General features: G+C 32.2%; 1 protein-coding gene across 3 annotated transcripts in view; it reads right to left on the bottom strand.

Moving 5' to 3' along the window:
• Positions 1 to 541: 541 nt before the first annotated feature.
• LOC108557283 (A disintegrin and metalloproteinase with thrombospondin motifs 20) overlaps positions 542 to 24,439 on the bottom strand; it is a 53,814-nt gene continuing 29,916 nt past the window's right edge. The window contains exons 3-24 of one of the 3 annotated variants that reach the window (XM_017913732.1): positions 14,590 to 14,709; positions 14,358 to 14,512; positions 14,156 to 14,284; positions 6,198 to 6,363; positions 5,919 to 6,136; positions 5,756 to 5,861; positions 5,460 to 5,688; positions 5,250 to 5,393; positions 5,035 to 5,188; positions 4,879 to 4,982; positions 4,578 to 4,820; positions 4,436 to 4,521; positions 4,144 to 4,323; positions 3,374 to 4,022; positions 3,091 to 3,253; positions 2,865 to 3,032; positions 2,433 to 2,804; positions 2,053 to 2,382; positions 1,772 to 1,990; positions 1,215 to 1,674; positions 952 to 1,157; positions 542 to 898 (exon numbers count right to left, since the gene is read on the bottom strand). In XM_017913732.1, coding sequence (XP_017769221.1) covers positions 812 to 898; positions 952 to 1,157; positions 1,215 to 1,674; positions 1,772 to 1,990; positions 2,053 to 2,382; positions 2,433 to 2,804; positions 2,865 to 3,032; positions 3,091 to 3,253; positions 3,374 to 4,022; positions 4,144 to 4,323; positions 4,436 to 4,521; positions 4,578 to 4,820; positions 4,879 to 4,982; positions 5,035 to 5,188; positions 5,250 to 5,393; positions 5,460 to 5,688; positions 5,756 to 5,861; positions 5,919 to 6,136; positions 6,198 to 6,363; positions 14,156 to 14,284; positions 14,358 to 14,512; positions 14,590 to 14,709 — 4,688 coding nt within the window. In that variant the 3' untranslated portion in view covers positions 542 to 811. Of the gene's footprint in view, positions 899 to 951; positions 1,158 to 1,214; positions 1,675 to 1,771; positions 1,991 to 2,052; positions 2,383 to 2,432; positions 2,805 to 2,864; positions 3,033 to 3,090; positions 3,254 to 3,373; positions 4,023 to 4,143; positions 4,324 to 4,435; positions 4,522 to 4,577; positions 4,821 to 4,878; positions 4,983 to 5,034; positions 5,189 to 5,249; positions 5,394 to 5,459; positions 5,689 to 5,755; positions 5,862 to 5,918; positions 6,137 to 6,197; positions 6,364 to 14,155; positions 14,285 to 14,357; positions 14,513 to 14,589; positions 14,710 to 24,439 lie in introns of those variants that run through there. The other 2 variants (XM_017913733.1, XM_017913734.1) reach the window with 2 other exon arrangements.

Below are 24,439 nucleotides of genomic sequence, written 5' to 3'. Positions count from 1 at the left end.
CACAACAAACTTTTACTCATTTAGAAATACCTGTATTTTTTTTGTATTCTGCTTGACTGATTTTCTCCAATTTTCGATGATTATAGCTTATTTTGCTACTATGGTTTCTTGCTACGAATGCAGCATTATCAATTATATTATTTGCTATGCAAGTACTTGTAAACGTAGTTGATTATAAAGAATACACGTACGCAGGACTTAACGAGTATCCGATTTTAGATGAAATGGAAGAGAGCTACTATTCACAACGTACTTTGCATGTCGATTGTTACGATTCATTGAACTGCGAAAAACAAGCAAAACTAGTTTTTGTAAGCACAGCACCTACATAAAATGCATGGCGGAATGCAGTCCTGTTTTATCGCCGAATCTTCAAGATTTAGATTACGTATATTCGTAGCAGCTTCATTATATGAAACAGGAGTAATAAATAAATAAATAAATCAATAAGTATTTAAAACATATATTAAATAAATAAATAAGAATATGTCATGGATTGACATCTAAAACGATGCCAAAACAAATTAAATGTAAATAATAGATGTCTTCTAATAAATTATTCGAATTAATAATAGTGTCTTGCGGATGGAGTTATTTACATATGTTATTTGCGCGCATTATATATATACTACTTTTTTGTTTCGATTCGAAAGTTCTAAATTCTAATTTACAAAAATAATAAGAACACAATAAATACTGACATTTTTGACTTTGCGAGTGCATTTTTTTTCTGTCATGCTTACATTATATATTTTCTTAAAAACTAACGATGAATATATCAATGTCGCATTATTAGAGAGCAATTATTTTATTATGTAACTTCGATTTTGAGACCAATGTCAGGACGAGGGGCGCAATGGCCGCAGTATCCTCCGCATTTTCCCATCACTTTATTATCCTGGAAAGACAAGAATTTAATATGTAGTATGGGATTTGCTTGTTGATGCTCACCTCGAAGTTCACTAATTTGGAGGCTTTGTAACCTGCAACGGTCCACTCAACGTTCCTCGAAAGCCTGAACGAAGTATTGGTCAGATCAATCGAAAATCTTCCTTGGATACAGTTTGGTTGCGAACTGTAGCAATCTCCGGCAGTTCCGTATGGTACTTTAACATTGCCCGAATGTTTTTTTTGCGAGGAAAAAGTAAAATCATCAGCTGGAACGAAAGAAGCTCAGTAAAAGTGTAAAAGGATTTTTTAGAATTGGTAGTTACGGATTATTTGCATAGTCGTTATGTTCAGACGAATTTTCCAGAAGACTGTAAATCCAGATTGGTCTTCCCATGGTACACAGTCGCAGTGATCCATTCGATATCCGTTATAAGGACAGGTCTCGCTATCCCTCAGCCGGTTTCGATACATTTCGGCGTAATTTTCCGTATTCGGTTTCAAGCTTATAAACTCTTCCGGTTCTTTCGTATCCATCTTGTAACAATACAACAAAGCATCACGACCCTCTACGGATAGTACGTAATCTTTATTCTCTATAGTTTGTAAATGATGTTTGACATCTTTGCAGCTCTCGTGACGACATCTGATCTGATTGCATTTCCTCTTGCGCTTGGGTCTAGCATGCTTGGGGCACCTCCATTTCTCCACGGGAATTTGGTCTGCTTTTCGAATGCATTTTAAGTTCCTCTTCTGGCGACCCATTTTACCACAGGTATGCGTACACTATAATAATAGAATAAAAGATCATTCAAGTGGATCACTTCGATTAAAAACTACTTATACTACTAACGACTATTATTACTTATATAAAATACTTTACCCCGCTCCAATTGCCGGGAACCCATCTGTACAGATCGTTGCAATTGGAATCGCTGCAGTCTGCATCGCCCCTGATCATATATTTACAGTTGGGTATATCGCACACCTGAGTCGTTTTCGGTTTTTGACTTTCTGGGCAGTGTTTATGGAAGGTATCAAATTTCGTGTCTACACAACTGACTTCGCGCTTTCTAACTCCTCTTCCACATGACACCGAACACTATAAATGTAAAAACAGTATTAATTTGTATATTTAAATTCTGAAAGGAATAAAATACATACCTCGCTCCATTTATATATAATCCAGCGATAACGATTATCTTGCATATGGTTTCTGTTGGCCGGACATCTCTTGCAAATACGCCGGGATTTGGGTTGCTTGGTATGATCACAGTACGATGATGGACATGATACAAATCTATACTTTTCACAGTTGTTATTACATTCGGTCCACATGGACACGTCCCAATTGCATTTTATATTCTGATTACAAGATGCACGATCGATGGGTCGACTTTGGTAATCGCAATTGTTACTGTCCACTTCTTTGTGATGCATATTGATGCAAACAACACGCCTAGATTTCACTCCTCCTCTGCATGAGCTATTACACTTTTGAAATGATTAGAATTGAAACGTAAAAATAGAAGTTCGTAACTTACGGCAGACCAATGACTCGTTAACCACCAGTAAAACTTGATGACATTGTTGTCCTCCTCTTCAGAGCATTGGTTATCGCAGTGTTGGAAGTCACTGGGTTTCTTCAGATGGCTGCAGTTATTATCGTCCAATCTCTGGTACTCCTTGTTCTCGCAAGTCACTTGGCGAGTTTGAGTTCCCGGTCCACATGGGGAACTGCAATTGCTCCACAGATCAGTAATCCACACCGCATTTGGATCAGTACACGCTGTATAGCATTCCATGCGAACTTTTCCCAAATCGTTTCTGTTGCATTGGTTCGCATCGATAACGCGTCCATCTATGTGACAAGCATGCTGTCGAATTTTGTAGCCGTGGCCGCAGGTAACAGAACACTGCAATTAAACAAATCTGCTGTTAAGATATGTAATTAAAAATGAAAAGAATGGACGTACAGTTGACCATTTATCTTCGATGCTCCATTCCGGACATTTATTGGTGTTGCATCTTTGCCTCAGAACCTTTTTGTTGAGGTTACACTGGTAATCGTCCAAGTTTCTATTGAACTGGTCAGTGCATACGGCTGACCGCATTTGGTTACCGCCACCGCACGTCTTCGTGCACTAAAACAACATTAAATTAGTATACCATACATTTAGTAATCATTAAACATCAACGGACCTTAGACCAATCGCTGTATCGCCAATACGTTGAATCGCAGGATCCTGTGCAAATTTCGTATGGATTATATGGAGGCAGTGCACTGCAGTGTTTCTCGTTGACGGTGATTTCCTCTCCGGTGGATAATGTTTTCTTCACGCAATTGTATGTAAGTGTTCGATTTCTGGAAAGCAATGAGTTGATATTATTTTAAAACGAAAACATTGTACGTTTCTCAGATAAATATTCTATAGTCCATTTAAATAACATGCATCGTTCATTAGTAGATCATAATTTGACTCACCCTTGACCACAATGAACAGAACAATGTCCTTTCGAAACCACGGTCCACTGGAGTACGCAATGCGTATTGCAATTTTTAGGTTCGTAGCTGGTGCTTATTCCTCTACAATCTTTATCTTCGACCACAAAGTTCTTGGCCAGATGCTTACACACTTTCTTCAAGGTCTGCTTGCCATCGCAGATGGAAGAGCATGTGGATCTTCTATCTTCCTGGTATGTCCATCCATACTTAGGTGCGTTCTTACTGCTGATTGTATATCTGTACTGAATATCCGGCGGTCGAACATTACCGACGCTCAGCACATCCAACAGCAGGTCCTTTGTCAGTTTAAAATTTCTTTCCGTCCTTAGAGACTCTACGTTTTCTTTGGAACCACTGTAGAATATAGTCAAACCACCATACCCCAATTCCTTGGACGACACCGATATGACGTAATTTCCGTTCAATATGTAATTCTGCGTGATGCTATCGCGAAGAACCAAATAATTCTCGTCCGCATTGTCATCCGCGTTATTCTTTTGGGTCACCAATAAATTCGAACTACCAGTTGGTATCTTAATAATACTGTTGTATCCGAAGCTGCTCAGATTATGGAAGCCGCTGACGATTTCGCAAGTGCTATTGTCCCCTTCGCAGATTCCGCATTCATCTATAAAATAAAAACAAACAACAATATTGAAGAGCCCTCTATGACATGACATTATATTTCTTTCGTAACTAAATGCGAATCAAAACTGATTGCAAAGTTTGATAGCTTGAATCACACTTACCTAACGATGCATTGGAACCCAATGTATTATCACAGCCGGCATTTTTGCATATGCCATTAATGCAAATATCAAAAGTGTTCAAGCCGCATTTAGTACCATCGATAACTTTATCTTGAAGCAGGTAATACTCGCTGGACGTATTCGGGCGACAGTAGAGTTTGCAATAGTCATCCTTGTCTGCTATAATATTGAAACTGTTCTTTAGTATTCCACTTTTAAGTGCGGCACTATTCAAAAATACATGCAATTTCACTAATATTGACCAACATCATGCTATAGCTATATTTCTTACTTAAATATTTAGGAATCCAGGTGACATTTTCCCCAAGGCCGGGAATACTTTTGTTTTGTTTGTTAAATTTCGAACACTGAATCAGTCTGGAAAGAGAATAAGAATAAAATAGGGCATCAATTCACATATTTGATTCGTTTACCTAAAATCGTCCTTGGAAGATTTGCATGGCTGGGTGTTGCACGATGCATACATCGTCCGACCGCCAGTGCAGTACGAACCGCCGTAAGCAGGAGGAGGATTATTGCACTCTCTTATGCTCATCTTGATACCTCCTCCGCATGTTCTGCTGCATGAACCCCAGTTTTGCCAGCTACCCCAGGATCCGTTGATGGGCGTTTTGATGTTATTGTCTTGGTCTATGCATTTACCATGATGGCACCACCTGCAAGTAGAAAATAGCATAAATTGTGTTTAAGGTTATAACAATTAAGAAGAATTACCTTCCTGGCGCACAAAACGTGCCGTCGGCCCAAGGCATGTATTGAGTTCTACAGCCGTCCGATTCGTATTCGTCCGTGGTGCACCAGAGACTCCCGCAGTAGGGCTATAACAATTTAACATTATTCAACTGCAAGTAGTTAAGACATTGAAATTACCATAAAAGAGCATATTCTCGAGCGAGCTCCGAATTCCAACTCGCACTGTTTGTTACCTTCAAAGGATTCACCAGGAAATTCTATTGTGTCTCCGAGTTGTTTCTTTTCCATGAATGTTTTTGGTATATTGTTCAAACAGAAAGATCTAGGAGAACTGCAAAAACATTATAATTATTTTAATCCAGATATTTCCTGATTTTTTGTAGATAATTTACTCTAAGAACTCGGTGAGAAAGTGCTTGGAACACTTCGACCAATGCCACGGTTTAGTATCGTTGTGCAGGACCTTGCTCATGATGTAGTTGTTTTTGGTTTCCACATTGTAATTTTTGCATTTATCGTCGTCGTCGTGGGGCATGCTGTGTAACATAGCAAAAAGTTGTAAATAAATAAGTCAATTTCAATTGCAAACTTAAGGGACACACCTGAGCACATGTCCAAGCTCGTGCGCAATGGTGTATGAAGTGGATAAACCCTTATCTCTGACTATGGCGCAATTCGAATCGGTGCACATGGATCCCACCTCGGCTACACCCAGAGTGTTACATACCTTTCTGGAAGCGCTCTTACAAATCATACCTCTGGTTAATAGGAGCGCCACGTCGTGCTTCTTAGTGTGATTTTGTTTGAACAAACAGAAATTGTTCAGCATCACTAATATACCAAGAATTTAGAACAGAGTTAACGCTCAACTTGTCGCAGAAAATATAGATATAGTTACTTTGAGATGTCATGCGATCGTCCTTCTCCTCGTTGTGGATGATGATGTCGACGACGGCCAGCGTTATCGGATTACCTATGGTGGCGTCTTTAAATAACAGTGCTACCTGAAAACTGTATACTTAAAAGGTTTTTAGAACAATATAGAGAAAATATTAAATTACGTGCGACATCAGCGTCAGGATGTAATCCCTCAGCATACTTTCGTTCTTGTGGTATTGAGCCATTTTCTTGTCAGCAACAACGACGATTTCGATTATGTAAGGTTGCACATTGTGTTCCACGTGGACTCTACCATACGGCATTATACTTCGCTTCTTGACCGAATGATTCACTTCGATCACATCCTCGTCGAACAAGACGTTTTCTTCTTCACGATCACCTACAATTTGTTAAAACTCTTTTTTTGAAATCTCTCAATCAACAAATAGAATGGAACATACTTTGATGGGTTTCACAATGATCTGCATCGCTGTAGTCGTCGATATTCCCGACACCAATGGGACTTCTCCTGATCACATGCAAAATCGTACTCATAACAGCGTTGTCTTTGAAATCCTCCGCCGGCTCGATGTAATACGTCCAATCGCTCGTTTTTATGTATCCTGTCTAAATTTTCAAACATTTAATACAATTCCTCAAACTTATTAACAATTTAAAATTACAATAAAATCAACAATTTGATATTTACACACAAAAAAATAGGTCACGATTAAAACAAATTATGGATTATCTTTTGTTCATAATCACGCGATTAGCATAACTCAAACAATACATATCCGCCTTTTTTTCTTTGATTGTAATAGAAAAACGGATTTCGAAACGATTAGAAAAGGATTTTCCTACAATTTCTAATTTAATCTCCTAAACAGCAACGAAATATTCAATTTAATTTATTTTTTGACTCAGCAAATTACAGGTGATCAGAATATTGAATCGCGTATCCTTGATGCCGAAAATACGCGACCAATCTAAGTGAACTTACGAGTATGAGACGATGACGCTAAGTACCACGCATAGACGCGCAATCCTTATTAGTAGGAAATCCTGCATGCAAATTTCTTTCGAGAAAATATCGCCGAGGAAATAATAACAATGAAAAAATGTAGTTGTAATATTCGTGAGTTACGATTTCATTATTATGCAAGACAACGACCGACCTCGTATTGCCAGGTGTTAGATTACCTCAATGAAGTCAATATTCCGGTAATGGGTTGACCGCCCAGAAGCGACCACCTTTAAGCTGCGTTTACATAGCGCAACGGTAGTGCAGTGTATTTGAAATACACTTATAATAAGTGTAGTTTCATTAAAATAATATTATTTTTCTTCAAAAAGAAATTTATAATTCAATTTTGACACCTTACTTGCTAATATACTGGATGAATCAAGAACGTTCATTAAATGCATTAAAAAAATAATTAATAAGTGCACAGACTAAACACTTTTGCGAATCGCGAAACGACACAAAAAAAAATAAATGAATGGAGTGATCACAAATACGTGCATTTATTTGTGTATGACGTTATTTGCGGTTATTGGTGTAGTATCCGATGTGATTGAACTGGGAGTTTATTTATCATCGTGTCGCGCCTCACTCACGCGACCAGACTAAACAATAGTTTTACACCTTCTCCTCTCAACTATGAAACAAATTAATGGCCCAAGAAAAAAACGATACAACAAAAAAAAAAAACAGCTCAGGTAACGAGAGGAACGAAAATACATCTGGATTTCGATACACCTACGAAGAGCGTCATGCACTTTTCCAACTCTAATTTCTCTCATTTTGCCTAGAATAAATCGACCCAGATCTCACAAACTTGATGTAAATAGTTTACGTGCAGCATCCCAGAAAACTGGAGTACGCACGATGAAAATAAATGGATTCCGTATTGAGCTTAAGCAAACACACAAACGCTTAAGATTTGTTTGACTTAACGTTGCAATTGAGAGGATGAATCGAAGCGTGAACGTAATTTAGTTGCGAAGGGTGCAACGCTTCGTCGGACGATGATTGGTTACATAGAGATTCTGTTTTAAAATTGAAAGCGCTCGAAAGAAAGGGAGAGTGATTGATGCTGTATGGACGTGGGTGTGAGAGGAAGACAAAAAAAAAGGAGAGGAGGTAATTGCACCGTAGTCATGTGGGATGTGTAAATGTGAAAACGATTTACAACCTCCGCGCGGATGTATTGGAAAATGTTTCCAACATAAAAAAAAAATACGAAATTCAATTTACATACATTCAAATCATTGCATGCATCTCCACAATATTTTCCAACAATTATCTATTCAATTCTATATGCAAATTCATTTATTAAATTATATAGTTACCATAAGCAGATAAATAAAACATTCAATTATTTTGCAATTTTATAAATCTCAATGAAACTTATATTTGCAAACATTGGATAGATTTTTCAATAACAAAATTAAGAATATTCAACTATAAAATTGTATTTTATGACTACAAAAATAATGCATGTTCTTCACATCTTCTTTATTAGAGCATTAAGATTTGAATACTTGAAGTTTTATGAATCTCAATATTTAGGTTATAAAGGAAATAACAAAAATGTTAGTTTGTATTTGCAGAAGATCTTTGATGACAATTGTAAACATTGGATAGATTATTTTCCAATAACGAAATTACGAAAATCCAATTATAAAAGTCTTCAGATCTAGTTAATTGGAGTATTCAGGTTTTAATACTTGCAGCTTTACAAATCTCAATATATAAGTTAAAAAGGAAAATATCAAAAGTTGATTTGTATTTGCATTGGATTTGTAAACATTCAAGAGATTTTCTATTAACAAAGTTAAGAAAATCCAATTATGAAATTGAATTTTTCATTACAAAAAATGCATGATCTTAAGAACTAGTTTATTAGAGTTTTCATCAATAAAATTACGTTTGGTTTATTCAATTTTGAAAAATTTGCAATTTCATGAATTTCAATGTAACATATATTATTACAAAGGAAATAACTACAAAAAAAACAAGTTTGTCTTTGTATTTGCAAGAGAGATTTGCAGTTGGGGTGAAAAAAAAATGGTAAGTGTAAATCAAAGGTCAGATTGCGCAGATATAAGAAAATGCATTTGTTACATGCACAACAGCGGATATCTGTGTTTGTTAGTAGGTTGTCCTTCAGTTGAGTGCTTTTACGTGTATTATCGAGACTCGTTACTATTGCGTGAGCCAATTTCAAAAAAATAAAGTAAAATGTTGTACACCACACAGGAATAACATGGGTTTATTTGAAATAGTTAAATGTACATATAAATAGTACACGTAGACCTGTTTCAATTACAACGAAATTAATATAGACAAGACACAATTATTCGCAATTATTCATTCATTCATTCGTATTTTATTTGTCTGCAATTATTTATGAATTTGTATAATATTCATTATAAAAATAATAGTATAACTGAACTTGGGATATTGACCAGAGTCTTTTACTCTAAATATAACTAATATTTTCAAATTTTCATTTCTAATTCAATAAATAATTAATGAATACCAATTTGTAATTAATAATTAAATGTAATAATTTACAACAAAACCTCGCATAGTGCTGTTAAAAGGTTCCTGAACTGTTTGAAACCGGACTAATTGAGGAACTAAATAAAATGGAAATAACCCGCACAATAGGAGACTTTACAGTATAAATGAACAAAACAATAAGTTTTGTGTAATTTATGAGAATTTATTTAAAAAAAATGAAATTATACTGAATCCGGATTGATCAATGCCGAACTATATGTTATTAATTAATATAAACAAACTATTTTGACTTAACTTCAATAATAATTTAAATTATTTTAAAATATTTTACAAAAATTTCTTTTAAAAAAAGTTGAATATTCAATATTAGTTATTTTACTTAGAGTAAAGAGTGAGATAAATAATAAAAATGTGCCATCTGCAATTGTGCAAATTAAAAATAAATGAGAGAAAATAAATAATAAACCGTATGATTTACGCTGTAAAAATAAATGGGCAATAAAAATTAAGCCTTTTCTCTTTTCATCTTCAATCATCCTGTAGGAAAAGTTTGGATAAAAGAGTTCTAAAGAACGGTACTAATGAATTGATTGCCGCATATCGCAAAGGCACTAATGGACGGACATCCACATTTGAATGAACGAAATTAGTCTGCAGGATTATAAAATGTTGAAAGCGCACGTGTTCCTTTTATATTCTTTAAATAAAAAAAAGAGAACCATTTGCGCAATACGGCTAACTGTACTGTCGTGGTACAACAGAAGAATCTTTGCTCAATGTTGTCCCGAGGATTATAAACAAATTAAGTAATATAAATGTTTATCCTGCGCTATCAGGAGAGCCGAACTTGCGTAACCACTTTCTTCGCTCGGCACAACAAGCGCATGTCCATGTACACTACACTAATTTAGAGCCGTTATTCAAATGAAGGAGTGGGCACACTATTGCTATCCGTGGGCGAACCAGCGCAACGGAGCGCGTACAATGCATTCGTGTTGAAGTTGCTGTTACATGTTTATAGAACGAATTTGAGGGTAATCGTGTCCCGGCGGAGATGTTTACAATAACCCAAACATCGTTTCCAGGTTTTCAATTTTATTTTCGTGTATTGTGTGTGTGTGTGCGTGCATACGGCTATAATTTCACTCCCATCCTTTAGCTGTTGTGTATAACTCACTATTAGCGTTTACGACTTCTTCAGATTAAAGCCGAATCGTTCGGAGCGCAACAGAGATTTGTTTAGGCAATACAAAATAAAACGCCTTTCTTTTCTCTCTCTCCGCTCAGATGTTTCTTCCGCTCGATTCCTGAAAGGAACGAAACCGTAAACTGTCAATGCGGCTTCCACAAATCTCCATAACCACGCGGACCACCTGGGCACTTAAATGGTTTCTTTTGGATAGAAATACCTATATCTCTGATTCATTTTACTATCCATGAATCAGTTGTAATTTAGTCAACAGTTTACATTTCATGTAGTCATCCAGCTTTTATATACAAAACAATTTTTTAAATTTTTTTAATTACATTCATTTATAGACTTTGAGGAACACATAAAAACTTGCAGCTTTTAAGTTTCGATGGAAAGAGAATAAAAAATTAATTGTAAAACCATTCGAAATATAATTCGCAATTTATATACTGCAGCAACCAAAAACAAACATAAAACCTGAACATTTAATGCGTAAACTTTTATAGCATATTATTTTATTCTTGTTTATCACTTGACATCTACCCGAAATTGATTATTATATATTTTAATATAGATTTTGTTTTATAAATATTGTATATTGATGGAAACTCAATTATATATTTGGAAATGTGTATCAAGTTTTGAGAATAGGGTAAAGTAGAGAATATTTTAAATTTCAAGCATAAGTTGTTCTTAGTTAGAATCATATTTTCATAAGAAAAATACTAAATGAAATACTAATAATTATGTTAAATAATATGAAAAATTGTGTGTATATTTATTATTTCGGTCTTTGTTATTGATTTGTATAGAGTACAGCATTATTTGAAACCGGATTAATCGAGGAAATACATTCAAACAAAAGTAAACCGCACAAAAAGAGACTAGACTCTTTATTTTGCTCTATTTAAAACTAGTTTGTTCTAAAAACCGGACTATACTGAATCCGGACAAATCGAATCCGCCCTATGCGAGGTGTTGCTTAATAGAAATATGTTTTATTGTTTCATTTTATATATTATTTAAAAAAAAAAATTCTAAAACCGTTTATTTTTTAAAGTGAAAATGAACATTGATGAAATTGGTCTTGATTCAAGGCGAATAATGTGCAGGGGGAATGCTCATAAAAAAGATTTATTTGAAGAAAAATAACTGTATTAAAATTAAAATGATTTCCACATCTCGGAATTTATACAAATTATTTTCGTGAGACGCGAAACGAAACAGATTTTAATTATTTTCCTTCAATTTACCAAGAAAACGGATTTGACTCACCGTTATATTCAACAGTCTCTTCGGTCCGTTTAAATATATAATTTATATGCATTGCTATTTTCAAAATACGCCGCATTTCAAGAAATATATGTTTTCTTTGCAATATCGAATATAAAAAGCAACGAGAAGACGTGAAATATAAGAGGAAACAAATAAAGTAAAACCTCTTCTCAAATTACATATAATTTTAGCTCGAACGATGGTCCATAATTCATATTTATAAGTTTTAAAAAGTCAACAAACTTGCGTACACAATGTTAAACATGTTTCCATGTAATTTGCGTTGGAATACAACAAACTTTTGCTGCAGTCAAAATAAATATTTTACAACAAATATATTTGAAATTTCCGTATGTAAATAATTTTTTTACAATAAGTCTATGATATTTGATGTTAGATCTTATAATTAATAAGATTTTATTTGGCAACGTTTAATGTACATAAGTTCATCCAAGACAAAATAAACGGATTTTCAATACGTGAGACAAAAATATCTGGTTGGATTCCCAGAGTGTAAATTTAAAATTTTGCCAGTACACATACAAAAAAAAATATAAGTTTCGTATAAATCAAAAGAATGTAGAGGTTGCGAAATTGAATTTGAATGTTACTTTGAGTTATGACAGAAGTTGATTGTTTGAAATGTGCGTACTCGAATCTTTGATCGTTAATTTCAATCGATAAAATAAATAATCTTTGTGTTAGCATAAGTTTTCTTGATCTAAAATTCGTGTGATCCCATGATCAGAATTGAAAATAATGCTTCGCATAGTACAGCTATGGATTAACTTTGTAAAATGTAAAATTTTAATTGAACAAAATAAAAACAATACACACATTTCGCTTCATACACTTTTTGTGTATTTTAAAGTCCTCGTTTATTCCGATTTCAAACAGTGCGGGATATTGGCGACACTGAATACCGGCGAATTATTGGATATTAAGTAGTATTCTTAAAGTGGAAACAGTAGGTTGTATCGAAGTGTTACAAGATTTTGTTTTACTTAACACTTATCTAACATGTTTCGAGATAGATAGTTGCTTGCATGGAAGCAATAAAAAATGAATAAAGTATGGAATCATCAACGCGACGTCCGTGGGTGACGAATTCAATCTACGATTAATTGTGTAATCGTTGATATATATATTTTTTTTATGTACGTCGGGTGTTCAACTGTAGTTTTATGTGTATTATATTGTTGCTTAATGTGTTATAAATATGTTTAGGTTCGTCAAAGGAGGCTTTCATCTGTGCACTCATCATGGTTAGACAATAACCTCGATTCAATTCAATGAAACCATTAACGGTGTTTGAATAATCCTCCAATTTTAATCATAGAAAATAGAAAAAAATAATCGTTATTTTCTTAATGAATTAACAATTTATATTGCATTATTCTTATGTCTTCGGACAAATATTTAATTTGCGCCCTCTCTACAAAAAAAAACTATTACTTGCGCCCCAACGATTGATGATTGTTTCTTCATATAACTATATTATTAATACAGAAGTTGCGTAATCGGTTACATGACTTTATTACAGGAAATGTATTCGATCAAGCAGTATAATTAATTAACGTTTAATTCTGACGTGATTAACAACTTGATACCTTCCGATTATTAATTAAAACTTTAATTTGTTATATAAACTGTGCACGTAGAAATGTGTGCATAATTCAATTAATATTTAATTAATAGTTTTTAAATTAAGTAACTGTCAACAATGGAAATTATGTAATTAGAAAATTATTTCCATCTCACTCAATCATTTGCTAACAAATTCACATAATGATTTAAAGGAAAATTATAACAGTTAGATTTAATAAGTTTTCAATATTTCTCTATTATTGCCATTCCCATTTCGATATATTATGACAAACGTTATTTATTTATACATTTACATGCATTATATTTATTCAATTACATTTTCATTCTCATAATTCTTATTCAATAAAATTTCATTCTCATAAAATTATGGTAATAAAAATAATAATTGTACCAACTTACTATAAATTACGTAATTGGACCATAGAAAGTTTTATTCTCTATTCAATTTTGCTTGAGGTTTGTCTTAGACTACCGTAAATTGTAATAAATCCTAGTAGTTTCAGAATGCTCAAAGCACAAGGAAGAATTGTTGCAATTTTTTGTCTTATTTTATGGTTAAAATATTACTTGTATGCAATGAAATCATACTAATAACAACAATTTAATATATGAGTAAAAGGCGGAAGGAATATTCGCTTTAGAGCAGTGGTTCCCAGCCTGTTTTTTTGCATTTCTAAAATTCTTATTTCCCCTACGTAACATATACATAGTACGCTATACGTTTAAATTATAGATGTGTCCATTTTCGAATTCCCCACGTTGGGAAACACTGCTTTAGAGAATTGAAAATATTGTTGTTTCAGAGTACTCACCATTCCATGACACAAGGAGACGGCGACCATAGAATGGGGATCATCGCTGATGTTGCCAGAGTAATAACATCCGGAGCTCCTCGGATCGTGCCTTATCCTTTGCGTGTAATTCTCCCACACGTGGATCACCTGTGGTCGCGAACAGAAAGAGCAAGAGTTAAGCGCTTTGTGTCCGACGGGATGCGATCGATATGTGAATTACATTTAAATTTTGTGAAACAAATTTATCGTTATATATCAGAACAAGCTCTAATTTTTTACCAAACGCGTCAATCTCATAGCGCGGATGAGGGTCCCAAACCTCTGCACTTTTACTTCTGAAGTGGCCGCTGTGATGCTTATTATTAGGAGATTCATCTGAAAAAAACACATACAATCAAAATTAATGCGTGCGAAACGCCGGAACGAATCCGATTTTCGCGAATAACGATTACCTATGTGATTTCTCAATTGATCGTAGAGCAGATCGTGATTGTTCAGTGGTAACGGGCTTATCTTCATTGGCTTCACGTATTCCACATCGCTAATGTGTTCCTTAATTGGCCCATTCGATGCTGCAACAATGGAATAATACATTAGTAAATTGCACGTGAAACTAATCGCATCGTCACTCCGTTTGTTACGTAACACTTATTAGAATCATTTCATTGTTTTGGCTCATTCCATAGATTAAAGCTGATTCTTCTGGGGGAATGCCAAGATAACATATATACAGCAATACCTCGCATAGTCTTATTTAAAACCGGACTAATCGAAGAAAACACAAAAAGAGAATTGTATAATTTTCAAACCGGAATATGCCAAATGGACCAAGTAGGCATTGACCCAGGGCGGCAAATTTAAAAAAATACAAATTCATGTTGTGTGGGCTTGAAATGCATGTTTGTCCAGGACTGAATCAACACTGGCGCCGGTCCTGCTCGTGGTAGTAGTTGTAGTAGTAGTAGTAGCATGATTCATAGTCTTTCCTACAAATAGTATCTGGACTTGTTATAAATATGGTCCGAAGCTATTAATATTAATTAGCCTGTAACAGGGCAGGGAAGGCAATAAAGATCTGATTAATTGACAAGCGCAGCATCTGCAGGGACCTCAAGCGGATTTAAGACCAAAAACACCAAACAATGTCTTCGTGTGGGCATAGGCCACAACGGGGACAAGAGAAGGCGCGCCTCGACCACGCTGAAACTGCAAGTCACTCGCATCTACTACTACCTCTGGTAGACGAGACGGAACCGAAGAATCGAACTCATATAATACTCACAGCAAATCGTTTAAAACTGGACAGCAACACACACATATTGTTCTTCGAAGGATGAACGACACTACTGTTAATAATTGTCAGATGACATTGTTTATCGAAATACTCCTACACTACCTTGATCCATGTTTTAAAAAAATATTGTTTATTCTACTTCATTCTTCTATCAATACATTCAGTTGTTTCAATTTAAATTCAGCGATACCAACTTAAAAATAAATATGAATCAGAAATTTTGTTCTAATTGGTGTTAATCAAAGAGATTAACAAGAAACGCTTTGAATCACTCATTTATGTTTTTAAGAAGAGACTTTTTAATCTTCGTTTTCTTTGACAATATTTTTTTCGAATAATCACCTTTATCCAGTTCTTGGTATAGATTATCATTCGAAGCTCTTCCAGATGAAAATACTGTCAGATGATATTGATTATCGAAAGATTCATATATATATCCTTAAACTGTATTTAATACATTTTCTGGTGTATCTATTTTATGCACCGATACCAACATAAAAAATAATATGAATCAGATGTTTATTCTAATTGACGTTAGTCATCGAGATTAACAACATTTATTTATATTTTTGAGAAGAACCAATTTAATTTTCGTTTCATATAATAGTGAATTCATCATATATGCATTCCTAAAGCCCTACTTAGCATACATTATGCTTCGAAGGGTGGATGACAGTGCTCTTTCATGTTCCAAACTGGTTGTCAATGTCATCTGTCATCATTGTTTATCGAAAATAATCCTACACAGCCCTAATCCATTATTTTAACCATAATTTTATATAATATAATATATATAAATTAATATATACTAGTTATTTGTTCTAATTGACTAATAAAAAATAAATTAAATTTTTTTTATAGAAGAAATTGCAAAATCTAATTATTATTTAACTATCTGCTCTTAAGAAATATATCTAAATAATGTAATAATATTGGTCGTTTACACCCGCACGCTGCCCACGTTATCCAATTATTTGTGTCTTTCGGTGCCCAAAGTTTTCGTGTTTAAATTATTCATATTTTTTTTTATTTACGTAATATCATCGACCCAATGCAGTCTAATGTGACGGAAAACAAGTATTTCATGTTTATAATTAATGTCCGAGTGCGTCCATGAATTATTTATCAATCTTAAGAAATTCCTTCATGTGGACATCTTTATTCCAAACACGATGAACGCTGAATTAGATCGATCGCATTATGCTATATATTCAATATTTGTTCTAATAATAAAACGTTATTTATTATTGATTGTATATTAATTTCTAAACGATGAATTAATTTAATGCACATTAATTAATTTATCTTTAATTAATTGTAGAAAATAGTAACTTATAATTAAATTAAATTTCGAGAATTTTACCTTTCAAAGACGTCAGGTTGTTTTTTCTGTCAAAAATATCAAGAAACAAACTAAAAATTATGACACTTCTGACTTGTCAAGAATTATGACAACTTCATTTATATAGTTGACATTTTCAATAAGATGTTTTTATTGCAAATCCAAAATTAATTCTGATTAAAAAAATAAAATTTACACAAATATTGTTGACTTTGAACGATATTAGGATTAAGAATATCAAAAAAAAAAAAAAATTATAACAACTAGGATAATGTTGGTACGTCTATAAACTTGTGAAGAATTATGAAAACCTAATTCATACAGTTGACATTTTTCAATAAATTAACACAGTGATTGCTTAACATAAATTGTGTTGTCTTTCAAAGTCCTAAGAAATAATGTTGGTACTTCTTCAAACTTGTCAAGAATTATGACAATCTCATTCATACAGTAGGATTTTTCAATAAAGTACTAATTTGAAAAGAAAAAATAGACTTTTAAAGACCTCAAAAATAATCATGTAAAATAATAACTAGGATAATGTCAAACATGTCATCTTTATGTTATGACAACTTTAATCATATAACCTAAATTCCCAAATTAAATGTGATTAAAAATCGTAAATCGTAAAGTTTATAAAAACTGTAGTAACATTGATATGAATTTGTTAAAATAATTAATTGTAGACAATAAAAAATGTTGTAAACACAAATAGCCGTGATGATAAAGTGAAGTATAAATAAAACAGCAGTTATCTTTGCGTAGTAGATTTACGTTGATTGTATATAAATAAAAGTAAATGAAAAATGAATGAAATGAACAAAAAAAAGAAGATTAAATTCAATACAGTTATGCATTTATAATAAATTATAGACACGCTATTATTTATTAATGATCAAGTGATTATACGGCGACTGTTTGTTTGCATGTTTATACTGAGGAATAAATAATAAATTACAATTGATAATTTATGACAGGCTGTCGACCGAGAGGCAAATGTCATCGTAATATGCACAGTAGGTTCATAAACAATTGCACTTAATTAGCTCATTTTGTCCGTGATAATTGGCTAAATACTTATTATCCGCGTATTGTTCAGATAAAATACAATTAATCCACGAATTCCGGAGTGCATAAATCAAGGGTTTATCAATTATGCGTTTCCAGAAAATCGAACGTAAATAAACAATTGCTCATAATTTAAATATATAAATTATCATTGATTTAAATGAACATTTTTATTATGCAGTACCAATTAAAATTACATAAATGTATAAAGTAAGAAATGCAACGATTAAAATAAATTTATTAAAACGGATTATAAATAAATAGCGATATCGTTGAACTGCGAAGAGAAGAAAGATGATGATGATGATGGTGATGATGATTTATGAAGGTGCGACAGAAAACCGGATAATAAAATATGCCGAGTTCGTTTCTCGTTATTATTTCAGCATTCATCCTCGCTGAATACATTATTCATTTTTGCTCTTTTGGGTTCCACACTCGAATTTCACTTTCGTTCGGTTAAATACACAAACACGTGTCGTATAAGTGCGGATCTACTTAGTTTATACACCAAAAAGTCTACTTTTTTATTTGTTTCAAACAATATTTCGGTAGTCTATAAACTCTGATCTATTTATACTTTCAACATTACGGAATTATTTCAACGTTTAGTTGAATGAAGCTAAAAAAATGTGTTTTTGAGATGTTTTACTTGAAAATATTTATAATTATTTACATACAGTGGAACCTCGATTAACGAGCATAATAAATTGTAAGAGAAATGACTCCAAAACGGAACACATTATCGTATATTACATTAGTTTATATGGGGAAAATTATTTCACCATACGAGTAAAAATACGAGATTTTTTACTTAAAAACTTGTATAACTATTTAAATATTTTGCTTCTTAGTGTATCAATTCACATTATTTATTAATTTTAAAAAACAATCTGATAATAATTGTTCAATCTATTTATATCTTAACTCTACAGATTTCTTCAAAATTTAGTTGTCAGATGCTAAAAATATTGTATTTTTATTTACATATTTAGTGTATCAATTCTTATTATTTCTTAGTTTACAAAAGCCATCTCATAATAATTGTTCAATCTATTTATATCTTAACTTTACAGAATTATTTCAATATTTAGTTGACAAAAGCTAAAAAGATTGTGTTTTTTGAGAATTTCTACTTAAAATTATTTTAAAAGTTATTTACATATTTTGTTTCTTAGTTAGAATCAATTCTTCATTATTTCTTAATTTACAAAAACAAGCTCATCTTTCTTAGTAAATCAATTCTCATTATTTCTTAATTTACAAAAACTATCTAATAATATTTTGTCAATCTGTTTATATCTTAACTATGCAGAATTATTTCAAAGTTTAGTTAACAGAAGCTAAAAATATTGCGTTTTTGAGTATTTCTACGTAAAACTTGTATAATAATTTAATATTTTCTTTCTTAATTAGAATCAATTTTTCATTATTTCTTAATTTATAAAAACAATCTGATAATAATTTTTCAATCTATTTATATCTTAACTTTGCTGATCTTTTTCAAAGTTTACTTGACAAAAGCTACAAAGATTGTGTTTTTGAGAAATGTTACTTAAAAACTTATAATTATTTGCATATTTTGTTTCTTACTTAGAATCAATTCTCATTATTTCTTAGTTTGCAAATAATAATATTTTTTCTTCTTCAAATAAAAAATTTCATTATAACAATTATATAAAAACACAACTAGTTACAGTATTCCAACTTTTCTTTCTTTTCGACTAGAAAATTAACTGATATATTCTTCATAAGTAACTTAGTTTTTAATGAAAAAAAATGTAATTTGTAATATTCAATATGTGAAATTACATTTATGAAAGAAAAAATTGATATTCTTCGATACATCTTTTAAAAAACTTTGGCTTCTTTCATTAATCGCAGTTTTTTTGTTATTATTATTATATAGAATTCAATTTCAAAAAGATGTATTTTGTACATGTTAATGCTGGCAATTCATTTATAAAATAATAAAGAAACAAATTAAAATTCTTCATGTTAACTCTTCCGTCCACTTTGATTTATAATGCAACAAACTTCAAGCATTTCCATAAATTATTGGAAACACGTAGCAGCTCCGAGCCACACAATTTTACAACAATTCCAATCAACTTTCGTGCTAATTATATAATTACGCGAAATTACAGACAATAAATCACTTATTATCACTGCACGTTATATCACTGCGTCGCTAACAAGATGTTGCCTTAATACATAACTATTATATAAAACAACGTAAAATTACGTTCAAAAATTCTTATCAAAATAACCATAATTTTATTTTTTTATTCTTGTTTTTGCGCTTCAAACTTTGTGGATTGCGACTAAAAAAAATGTAATTATTGTTATATAATTTTAAATTTTAATTTAAATTATGTAAATTGTCGAGATTAGAAAATAATTTCGCAGATTAGTTGCTCAATCAATAACCCATATTTTTTTTTTTGTAACGAAAATTACTTAAGATTCTCTAGAAATTCTTCGGAAGTGTACATTTCTTTTTCATTCTTAATGGTCGGTGGAATGCGAAATCGTTTCCAATCTCGTCTGTGATTTGTCATTCCGTGTCCGTCGCTCACATTAGTATTAGTAAGTAATCTCCAAATTTAAAGCATATTACGTTTGTTTAAGTTATGTTTGTCCAAAAGCGGTTGTCGAGCGTTTATCGAATCCTCCGTCCATGTATGTCAAACTTAATGTGTTTTTGACCTAATCGTCGAAGGCGGCTACCGTTTCGAAAACCATTTTCGATCTCATGAATATCCTAAAACTTTTATAATCGCGCAACTCGTCGTCATCTGCTATTTGATTTATCCTCTCTCTAATACTATTATAATGCTTTAACCAAATTGTATTAGTGAATAACGAAATAATTATATACATTTATCACCTCATTAATAGTGTCCATTTTTTTTAAATAATAAATATAACAAACAGGAAAAATATTGTAACAATTGGTGAAGGAAATTATTAAGTTGAATAAAAAGACTGATGTGAAATTGGTGTTTTTTGATCAAATTGAATTACAATTTACAAAAAAAAAATATGAACATGAAATTATATTGTAATTTGTATGTTTCGTAACGAAGAGTAGTAGAAAGAACTGACAAAAATAAAACAAGAAATAAATTGACATTTCTTCTTTTAAACTAAATTATAATATTATATTCCATTTTTAGATTAAAAAAAATCTGATGTAAATATAAAAGTGAATTAATTGTGATTATTTTGCTAATATTAACATTTTTTTTAAATTAATTAATATGAAGCCAATCAATGAAATCTATAACGAAATATTAATGTATTTTTGTCCAATAAGTCACATTTTTTACATAACGAAATCAATTTAGATTTAAGCATATATCTTATAGTACTAATTATATAATAGTTTTTTTTAACTAAAAGTAGAGTCGTATCTCACGATGTATACGTTGCATCTTATCATTCTATACTGCGATTTAAAGGCGACATAACGTTTTAAATAAGTTCTTGTATTTAGTGAATCCAGTTGTGTGTTAGAGCGTTCCAAATGGAGGTAAAAAAAGAGAAAATTCGATACATTCTTCAGTACCACTACGACTATGGGGAAAAGCGGAGCAGGCGGCCATAAAAATGTGTGTTATCTATGGACCCAATACAGTATGGAATGCAACACCAAACCGTAATATGGACGTTGAAGATGAGACGCTCTGGTAGTTCATTCGTCAAAAATCATGGGAATCGTCGAGTATGACCGGCATGCGAGCACTTATACCATTGTCCAGGAACTGAAGATAAGCCAGAAAATCGTTTGGATGTATGGGACAAAACGCTCAGAACTTTTTACTTCACCCAATATTATTTACTATTAAATGTGTAACTAAAAAAAAGTACTGTGTTACTAATTTGATGTATGTATAAGCATAGTGAAATTTACTGTAGTTTTGGCCAATTTCTTGGATATCTCTGTTAATGTTGAAATAACAAATTTTAGATTTATTTTTTTCACTAAACAATTTTTCAATAAATTAAACATATATAATTTTTAAGAAGCACCTTTTAACATTGAGAAATAATAAAATTATCAAATCATTTAACGGAGTTTCTCAGAAGCCACGCGAGTAACAAAGGGTTAACACTTTGATAAATGTATGAACTTTGTGATATAACTTCAGTTGATACAACAGTTAAAGTTGACAGAATACGAACTCGATTTAGAAATATAGTTTTGAGTGTTTAATTTCACCAATGAACTAAATACTTTTTTTATGTAAAGAAATCATCTTAGAATATGGATCCGTCTAAACTTTAAACTGTAAATCGTATTTCGACATTACAGCAAAAGAAATATCTGAACATTTTCACTGAAATTTGAGATGCGTTTGAATAAAATTACACTGCTAATTGTACTAAAAATTATAATTTTGTATATTTATAATAACAGTTTATAATATTAATTATACTTTCAAGGATTTGGGCGGATATATCCGCCACTTCTCAAAGGGTTAATTATCCGTTTTTTTATAATAAAATTCATTATATTACAAATATAATTTGGTGGTGATAATGATGATAAGTCAAGTGGTCTTAATATAATATAAATACGTTTCGTCTTGGAATTATCATCGGACAATAATTTTTATTAAACGATTTGGAGCAAATAAAAATCACCGGTTTCGAATTAACCGATCTGATTTATAAGACATGCGAGTTCCTTGTTTTTTTTTAATTTTTTTTTTTTTGTTCGGTTATTTTAAATTGATGTTAGCGTTTTTAATGATATTAAACAAGAGATGATTGTACCCGTCCGTCTGCGGAAAACCACGTCTGGTTTCGCCTTTCGCATTTCGTGCTCATTATTAATTCGGATGCGGCCTCGTCGTCATTTAAACTGATAGACTTAATTAAAAATTCTGTTTCAATAATTATAAAACATATTAAATTACTTTAAAGTATTTGCATCTTGCTGCGAACATATCTCCGATGATATCATCCTCGTTAGCATGCACGGAGGAGAACCTCGTACGTACTCCGTTTTAATTATTCTTAACTACACGTTCACTAAGTATATTATTGTATTAATACTGCAGAAGAAGTCCCACAAGAATTAGTCAAGACAAAAATTAAAGAATTCTCATGTTACTGCTGCTGCTGAAACCTCTTCCTCCGATCGCAGACATTGGGTGGGTGTTTGCAAATTGTCCAAAATTATCATGAATTAAGTCCGTTGTAGCTCTAACTGGGTCGCACGCATCAAATTAACGCTGCTAATTAATGAATCGCACTCGTTTTACGCTCAATTTCGTTTATTTATATCTTTCTTCGGTCTGTATTTTATTAGTATTTTTTTTGTTGTTGTTGTTCTTTGCTAAATTCATATTTCTATTTGAAAATTGTTTAGTCTTGGAATGTATGTTGCTCGAGGGAGATAAAGAATCGATTGCCGCCATATCCACAAACAGGTTCTCCTCTCGCCAAAGCATCTCTCCTTGTCCTTCTCTTTTATCTCTCGCAACAGAAACTTATGCACATACACTTCCAGGCAAATAAGAATTATGAAAATTATTAAGAAACAACAGTAGTTGTATTTTCTATCCATGCACAGCGTCCAGCATTTCGCGAAAGTATTTGAGTCCAGATCCAGTTAAGTAATTAATCTTGTCAACTTTCAATACTTATTTTTTTTTTATTTCTTTCTTCGCCTCTTGCAAAAGAAGGTTTAAATTACGTAACGCGAAGAAAGTCCAATCGATCAGATGTCACGCCGAAAATACATCGACTTTGAAATATATCAATCGTTGGCTAAACGTTTTTTTTCTTCTTCTCTCTCTATGGTAAATCGTTCGCCTGACATTGATGTATGGTCAAATGAATATAATGAGATTTGTTTCCTTGCGCGCGGAGGCCCCAAAAATCAATCATCGTGCCAAATCAATCTTATTACAACTGAATCATCCGGTTATTAATTTCCAATTAATTTAATTACGTTTTTGTTTATTGATGATCGTTTTTGTACAGCAGATGATGATGACCGAATATTAACAGTATCATGCGATGTGTACGTTATTGCATAACGTACGTGTGAAAGGGCTAATGACCTCAGACGAGAGACAAAGCGAACAGGCGAATATAAAATGCAATCGTTTTGTTCATGCAAACTGTAACCGATACGAGTTCACAAAATTCATCAAATTAAGAATAAAATTAACAATCATTTTTAATCATGTAACACCTCGCATAGTGCGGATTGTTGGAAACCGCACTAATCGACTTTAAAACCGCATAAAAATTAAACAGCACGAAAGCAGTACCATTTTATTTTAATTTATTTTTATTTTGCGCAATTAAAATTTAGTTTCTTTTGAAATACTTTCAAGAAAAAAATATGTAATATGTATTTTCAAAAAAAAAATGTTTTTTTTTGTTGCGAAAGTCTTCTATGTAAAGGATTGTGGCGGATATATCCGCCACTTTTCAAAGGGTTAATTATCCAAAACTAACAATAATTTTAATCATGTATTGTTACACCTTGCATAGTGCGTATTGTTGGAAACCGTAATAATAGACTTTAAAACCGCATAAAAATTAAACAGCACAAAAGCAGTACCATTTTTTTTTA

Source organism: Nicrophorus vespilloides, unplaced genomic scaffold (genome assembly GCF_001412225.1).
Source record: "Nicrophorus vespilloides isolate i.1.1-1 unplaced genomic scaffold, Nicve_v1.0, whole genome shotgun sequence".
Classification (NCBI taxonomy): Eukaryota; Metazoa; Arthropoda; class Insecta; order Coleoptera; family Silphidae; genus Nicrophorus; species Nicrophorus vespilloides.
The sequence above is the reverse complement of the archived record's forward strand: the minus strand, read 5'-3'. Positions and strand labels throughout refer to the sequence as shown.